Genomic DNA, 7,702 nt, shown 5'->3' with positions numbered 1-7,702 from the left:
CGCAGCAGCCGCCGCCGCCGCAGCCGCAGCGAGCGGGGCCGGCCGAGGAGGAGGAGGAGGAGGAAGGAGCGGGCGGGGGCGGCGCGAGAGCGGCCAAGTTTCCCGGGACGCTGCGAGCTCGGGGAGCGGGGTGGGGGGGGCCCGGGCAAGGGGCCCAGGCGTCCGGGCAGCCCTCGGCTCATAGCGAAACGGGAAGGGGGAAGGGGAAGCGGCGGCCAGGAGGCGTCCCCCCCACCTCCCGCGCCCCCGCCGTTCACCAGACGGCATCCCTGGAGGCATCCGGGCATCCCTGCAGGGAGGGTCCAGCCCTCGGGGGGCCCCCCCGGGGCCGTGCAGGCCTCACTTGGCCCCGGCCCTGGGGACTTCTCGGGTGACTCAGGGGCTCAGCCGGGCAGGGGCGGCTCCCGGGCGCAGCCCCCCCCGGGGGACACCGATGTCCCCGGGGAAGCCCCGTCATCCCCAGTGCCCTCCTGTGCAACAGCATCGTGCGCCCCAGGCAGCCCCTGTGCGTGTGTGCAGCATCTGCGCACCTGTACAAGGCCCCCACACCTCCTGTGACACCCGTGCAACCTGCGTGACACCCACCTATCTTGTGTGACACCCATGCACCCTGTAGGGTACCTGTGCACCTTGTGTAACACCCATGCACCTGTGTGACACCTGTGCACCTCATGCAACACCCGTGCACCTCATGCGATGCCTGTGCACACCATGCAAGGCCCCTGCACCTCGCGTGACACCCATGCACCTCATGCAAAACCTGTGCACATCCTGTGACGCCCGTGCACCTTGTGCAAAGCCTGTGCACCTCGTGTGAGGCTCAGGTGCCTCGTGCGGAGCGCGGTGTGAGGCTGGCGCAGCCGCAGCCTTGCGCAAGCCGAGCCAGAGCCGCCGGTGCATTCCTGGGAGGCCGCAGGGCCGCGCGAGCCGCCAGGCATTTCCTGTGGCCGCCCGCGCGCCCCCCCAACCCCTGTGCAGGATGTGGGGTGCGACAGAGCATGGGGGCTCTGCACAGTGCAATGGGGCACGTGCCTGTGGGCGTGTGCCTTGCATGGCAGCACCCTACTTCAGTGCATTACACACTTGCACACACTTGCACATGCATGCCCAGCGTGGCAGCACCATGCTCTGGTGCATTGCATGCTTGCACATGCAGCCCCGGCATGGCAACACCCTATTCTGGAGCATTGTGCCCTTGCACACGCTTGCACACGCTTGCACACGCTTGCATGCCTGCTGCTAGGCGCCCGGCTCCAGTTCAGCATGGGATCCCTGATGGGCAGAGATGCAGCCAGAGTCGCTGGAGCCGAATCCTGGGGGAGCGCGCGGGAACTGGCCGTGATCCTGGCGCTGACGGTGACGGTCCCGGTAGAGCCACACGCTGACGTATGTGGAGCGTGGCAGGGGGCACCCAGCCCTGCTCTTGTGGCGCTCTTGGCACCTGTACCCTTGCAGCAAGGCACCCTTGCAGCAAGGCACCCTTGCTGCGATGCAGCTGCCACCGCTGCATGTCCGGGCAGCTGCTCCGTGGGGACACGGAGCAGGGACGTAGCGCTGGGACACGTGTGGGGACCTCTGTCCTCTGTGGGCACACGGCACGAGGACACGCATGGGGACACGTGTGGGGACAGGAGCGCGGCTGCCCGGGTGCCCAGTTCAGCCGTGCGGGTTGAGCAACTGCCCGGGCTAATCCCGGGAGCAGCCACTTATCCCGCCCGGCTGGGCCGTTAACCCCTGCGTATCCCAGCCTGGATCCTGTGCCCGGATCCTGGCCCTGTATCCTGATCCCATATCCCAGCCCTGTATCCCTGACCCATATCCCAGCCCTGTATCCTAACCCTGTATCCCAGTCTCATATTCCAGTCTCATATCCCAATCCTGTATCCCAGTCCCATATCCCAGTCGTGTATCCTAGTCCCATATCCCCGTGCTGGGGCTTCCTGCCCCATCCCAGGGCTCCCCCCGGGCTCCTCCCGCTCCCTGATACCGACTTTCCATGCGGCTCCTCCCGGCGCTGGAAAAACTGCCTGGAGAAGGAGGCAGAGAGGGAGGATGGGTGGGAGGAAGAACCGGCACCTCTGGAGCTGCCGGGACCCTGACTGCTGCCCCAGGGCCTCGTGGGGGAGCTGGGGGGCTCTGCTGCACCCTACAATGCATGCCGTCACCCGCGGCAACACCCCACAACACCCTGTCACAGCTGCAACACCCTGCAATGCACCGTCACACCAGGCAACACCCCACAGCTCACTGCTGTGCCATGCAACACCCGCCATGCACCGCCACGCCATGCAACCCCCGTCATGCACCACCGCACTGTGCAACACCCGCCATGCACCGCCACGCCATGCAACCCCCTCATGCACCACCGCACTGTGCAACACCCGCCATGCACCGCCACGCCATGCAACNGCCATGCACCGCCACGCCATGCAACCCCCTCATGCACCACCGCACTGTGCAACACCCGCCATGCACCGCCACGCCATGCAACACCCGTCATGCACCACCGCACTGTGCAACACCTGTCATGCACCACCGCGCCGTGCAACACCCGTCATGCACCACTGTGCCTTGCAATGCCCCAGCCCTGCAATGCACTGACCCTGCAACGCAGCGCCCTGCGAAGCAGCACCATGCAATGCAGCAACCACCATGCAACGTGCTGCAATGCAGCAGGCCCCAGTGCAACCCGCCACACTGCAGCCCTCAGCACACCTTGGTGCTGCCCCAGGGCCTAGAGCTGCTCGGGGGGGGCCAGACCAGGCCTCTCCCCTCCAGAAAGCTCCAGGGTGTCGAGTTTGCACCCAGCGGTTATTTACCCAGCGGTTATGCAAGCAGTGGGCGGTGCGGGCGGGTATTTAACCCCACAACACCCAGCGGGGGTGCAGGGAGGGGAGCATGGAGCTGGGTACCGGCTGTGCGTTGCTGCTGGCGGCCGTGCTGCTGGCGGCGGTGCTGGGGCGGCCGCGGGGCGGCTCGGGGCGGCTGCCGCCCGGGCCCCGGCCCCTGCCCTTCCTGGGCAACCTGCTGCAGCTCTGCCCCATGCGCTCGCTGCAGGCCCTCGAGAAGGTGAGCATGGCCGCCCGCGTCACGGATGCCTTTTCCTGGGAGCTTGCGGCTTTTCCTGCAAGACTGCATCTTGTCCTGCAAGACTGTGGATTTTTCTATGTTAGATCCTCCTTTTTCCCATGGGGTTCCAGGGCTTCCCATGCTATGACCTGCTTTTCCCGCGAGGTTCCATGTTTTCCTGCAAGGCTGTAGGTTTTCGCATGCTGAAACTCATTTTTTCCCCAATGGCTTCCAGGTCTTCCCACACTATGACCCGCTTTTCCTGCAAGATTCAGCATTTTTCCCTGCCAGCACCCATTTTTCCCACATGCATTCCGTTTTCCCACATGGCTTCCAGGCCTTCCCATGCCCGGACTCACTTTTTCCGCTACTCCCATTTTCCCCCAGCTTTTCTGAGGTTACAACCCGCATTTCTTGCCCAAGCTCCAGCTTTTCCCAAGCTAGAACCCCCTTTACCCAAGCTAGCACGCCCTTTCCCCCCAAAACTCCATCTTTTCCACCCTAGAACCCTTCTCTCCCCGCCGGCGCAACTTCCCTATTTCTCTGCTCCGCATGCGGATTTTCCGTCGCCCGCTCAGGCTGTTCCCGCGCCCTTTCCCCGGACGCTCCCCGTGCAACCAGCGGGTCCTGCTGCAGAGCCTGTTCCCGCTGCACCCCACGGTCCCCGCGCATGTCCCCACGCCGTCCCTGTGTCCCCGCAGCTCCGCGCCACCTATGGCCCCGTGTTCACCGTGTACTTTGGGCGCAAGCCGGTCGTGGTGCTGTGCGGTCACGCAGTTGTGCGTGAGGCGCTCGTCGAGCACGCCGAGGCCTTCGGCGGCCGCGGGCAGATGCCCTCCCTGGACCGCGTCTTCGAGAGCCACGGTGAGTGGCACCCCGGGGGGCCCTTGGAGCATGTGGGGTGCAGGCACTGGCGGGCAGCCCCATTGCGGGAGCTGGTGCTGCTTGCAGGGGCCTGCAGGAGCTTGGGGGCACTTGCAGGGGCTTGCCTGAGGTTGCAGGAGGTTGCAGGGCATTGCAGGGGGTTGCACGGGCTTGCAGGCACTCACAGGAGCTTGCAGGAGGTTGCAGGAGGCTTGCAGGTGGTTGCAGAGACTTGCGGGTGCTCACAGGAGGTTGCAGGAGCTTGCGGGTGCTCGTGGTGCTCATAGGGGCACAAGGGACCTCGTGGGCACCTGCGGGCACCCACCGTGCTCATAGGGGCATGTGGGTGCTCGTGGGCACCCATGGGTGCTTGTGGGCACCCGTGGGCACCCCCCGTGCTCATAGGGGGATGTGAGACCTCATGGGCACCCTTGGGCGCTTGTGGGCGCTCATGGGCACCCATGGGCACTTGTGGGCGCTCATGGGCATGGGCACCCGTGGTGCTCATGGTGCCCACAGGGGTGGTGTTCGCCAATGGCGAGCGCTGGCGGCAGCTGCGGCGCTTCTCGCTCACCGTCCTGCGTGACTTCGGCATGGGCAAGCGCAGCATCGAGGAGCGCATCCAGGAGGAGGCGCAGTTCCTGCTGCAGGAGCTGCAGCGCACGCAAGGTGGGCGCAGGGGGTCCCCGGGGTGCGTGGTTCCCCCCCCGCCGCCACAGTGCTGCACGAGCCTGTCCCGCTGCCCCCGCAGAGAAGCCCTTCGACCCCACGTACCTGCTGAGCCAGGCAGTCTCCAACGTCATCTGCTCCATCGTCTTCGGCAACCGCTTCGACTACAAGGACACCGAGTTCCGGGAGATGATGCAGGTCATGAACGAGAGTTTCCGTGAGCTCAGCAGCACCTCGGCACAGGTGGGTGCGCGCATGGCTGCGTTGGTGCACGGCTGCAATTGCACACAGCTGCGTTGGTGCATGGGTGCATGAGCGCACGGCTGTGTCAGTGTGCAGTTGCATTGGAGCACAATGTGCAGCTGCATTGGAGCATGGCTGCATGGGTGAACATGCAGGTGGCTGCATCAATGTGTGGTTGCATTGGAGCACAGCTGAATTAGTGCACAGCTGCATTGGCGTGTGATAGCCCTGAAGCAGGGGTGCGTCGGTGCACAGTTTGTGCGCGTCCCTGCACACAGTGCGTGCATGGGTGGCTGCAGCGCTGCATGCCCATGCACGGGTGACTGCAGCGCAGCATGCACATGCACGCTCCCCTCGGCCCCGCAGTTCCACGACATGAGCGACGGCCTCTTCGCCCTGCTGCCCGGGCCCCACCGCCGGATCGAGCGGCTCCTGGGGCGCATGCGGCGCTTCATCGCCCGCCACGTGGAGCAGCACCGCGCCACACTTGACCCCGCTGCCCCCCGAGACTTCATCGACTGCTTCCTGCTCCAGATGGACAAGGTTGGTGGGAGGCGGCACCTTCCCCCTCCCCACCCCCCTGCCCCCCGGGCACATTTTGGTGCCATTTCTCCTGTTTTGGGGGTCTTTGCAAGGAGAAGGACAAGGCGGGCTCGGAGTTCAATGAGAAGAACCTGGAGCTCACCACACTCAACCTCTTCTTCGCTGGCACCGAGACTGTGAGCTCCACGCTGCGCTATGGCTTCCTGCTGCTCATGAAGCACCCGGAGGTGCAAGGTGGGCGACGCCGCAGGGGACACGGTGGCAGTACTGGAAAAGGGGGGGGGTCTGCCCTGAACCACCCCCCCTGCGCCTGCAGAGAAGCTGCAGGAGGAGATCGGGAGGGTGATTGGCAGCGAGCGGGCGCCCGCCGTGGAGGACCGCGCGCGCATGCCCTACACGGATGCCGTCATCCACGAGGTGCAGCGCGTCAGCGACCTGCTGCCCATGGACGTGCCCCACATGGTGACGCGTGACACGCTCTTCCGGGGCTACCTGCTGCCCAAGGTGACACGCTGCGTGCCAGCTCCTTGCACGCTTGCATGCTTGCATGCTTGCTCCTTGCAGACTTGCTCCTTGCATGCTTGTTCCTTGCACGCTTGCTCCTTGCAGCTCCTTGCACACCTACTCCTTGCACGCTTGCTCCTTGCACACTTGCTCCCTGCACACTTGTCTCTTGCACGCTTGTTCCTTGCAACCTTGCTGCTTGCACCTTGCACACCTACTCCTTGCACACTTGTTCCTTTCATGCTTGCTCCTTGCAGCTCCTGGCACACCTCATCGCACGCTTGCTCCTCGCATGCTGCATTGCCGTGCACGCTGTGCCGCTTTCACCCCATGCCCTTTGCTCCTGCAAAAGCAAGGAGCAAAGGCCCCATGTGCACTGTCCCCGTGCACGCTGTCCTGGTCCAGCCAAGGACAGCGTCCTGTCCTTGAGCGCTGTCCCATGTCCCTGCGCGCGCTGCCCTGCAAACATTGTCTCAGCTCACCCTGTGTCCTCCGCACACTGCCGGCCTGCACCCACCCTTTGCAACCCTTTGCTTGCTCTTCCCCTGCTTCCGTGTCTTGCTCTTGTACACACCGCCATCGTGTGTGCTGCATTGCTTTCGTCCCATGCACTTTGCTCTTGTGCATGCTGTGCCCTTGCACGCTGCCCTCGTGCACACTGCGCTCTTGCACGCAGCTCTCTTTGCATGCTGTGCTCTGGCACACCATGTTCTCGCATGCCGCTCCCTTGCACGAAACTCCCTTGCACATCATGCTCTTGCATGCTGCTCTCTTGCACGTCTCTCTCTTGCACACAGTTCCCTTGCACACCGCCCCCTTGCACGATGTTCTCTTGCACACCGCTTCCTTGCACACTGCTCCCTTGCACGTCGCGCTCTTGCACGCTGCCCTCTCGCCCGCCGTGCCCGCCCGCTGAGTGCTGCGCCGTGCAGGGCACCGAAGTCTACCCGCTGCTCAGCACGGTGCTGCACGACCCCACCATGTTCGCGCGCCCGGACGCCTTCGACCCCGGCAACTTCCTGGGTGCCGACGGCAGCTTCCGGAAGAACGAGGCCTTCGTGCCCTTCTCGTCAGGTAGGTGCTGGCGCGGGCGCCCGCCCCTCCGCCTGTGCGCGTCCTGACACTGCTGTGCCCGCAGGGAAACGCATCTGCCTGGGCGAGGCGCTGGCGCGCATGGAGCTCTTCCTCTTCCTCACCACGGTGCTGCAGCACTTCCACCTGCAGCCACTGGTGCCGCCGGCGCAGCTGAACACGGCGCCACGCGAGAGCGGCTTCGGCACCGTGCCACCACTCTACGAGCTGCGCGTGCTGCCGCGCTGAGCCCGGCGCCCGGCGCTGCAATACTCTGCTGCAAGATCCCATTGCACCACCCCAATGCACAACCCCTGCAACATCCTGCTGCAAGACCTCGCTGCAAGATCCCATTGCACCACCCCAATGCACGAACCCCTGCAACATCCCCGCTGCAAGACCCCGCTGCAAGATCTCATTGCATGACTCCAATGCACAACCCCGCTGCAAGACCCCACTGCATCACCCCACTGCACAACCCCATCGCACGACCCCCAAGCAAGACCCCCCCTCTCGGGCCTGCCCCTGCCCCCCATCCCCCCTGCACCCACATTAAAGCTTCGTTGCTGCGAGGTCGCAGCATTCGCGGGGACCACGTGCATTTAATCACCTTAAGCAGCTGCGGGTCGCAGTACGCGCAAGCAAACCCGCGCGTTGTGCAAACCCATGGGCATCTGTGCAGCCGGTCCCACGTGGGCATTGAAGGGCAGCGGGGGTGGCACCGTGGAGGTCCCACGTC

At 64.8% G+C, this 7,702-nt stretch overlaps 2 protein-coding genes across 2 annotated transcripts in view; one reads left to right on the top strand and one right to left on the bottom strand.

Moving 5' to 3' along the window:
* LOC112957509 (tyrosine-protein kinase receptor UFO-like) overlaps window positions 1-279 on the bottom strand; it is a gene marked incomplete at its 3' end in the record, with an annotated part of 11,427 nt that extends 11,148 nt beyond the window's left edge. The window contains exon 1 of the mRNA XM_026051158.1: window positions 258-279. Within this exon, the coding sequence (XP_025906943.1) occupies window positions 258-279 (22 nt within the window). The remainder of the gene's footprint in view (window positions 1-257) is intronic.
* A 2,706-nt stretch (window positions 280-2,985) lies between these two features.
* On the top strand, window positions 2,986-7,465 carry LOC112957507 (cytochrome P450 2G1-like; the record flags this gene model as incomplete). The annotated part of the gene is made up of 9 exons (XM_026051157.1): window positions 2,986-3,069; window positions 3,771-3,933; window positions 4,453-4,602; window positions 4,685-4,845; window positions 5,212-5,388; window positions 5,481-5,622; window positions 5,705-5,892; window positions 6,825-6,966; window positions 7,031-7,465. Coding segments are annotated over 9 exons (1,389 nt in total), but the record flags the coding sequence as incomplete, so codon positions are not given.
* Between the last annotated feature and the right edge of the window lie 237 nt (window positions 7,466-7,702).

Source organism: Nothoprocta perdicaria, unplaced genomic scaffold (genome assembly GCF_003342845.1).
Source record: "Nothoprocta perdicaria isolate Ctin4 unplaced genomic scaffold, notPer1 scaffold_725, whole genome shotgun sequence".
Lineage (NCBI taxonomy): Eukaryota > Metazoa > Chordata > Aves > Tinamiformes > Tinamidae > Nothoprocta > Nothoprocta perdicaria.
The sequence above is the reverse complement of the archived record's forward strand: the minus strand, read 5'-3'. Positions and strand labels throughout refer to the sequence as shown.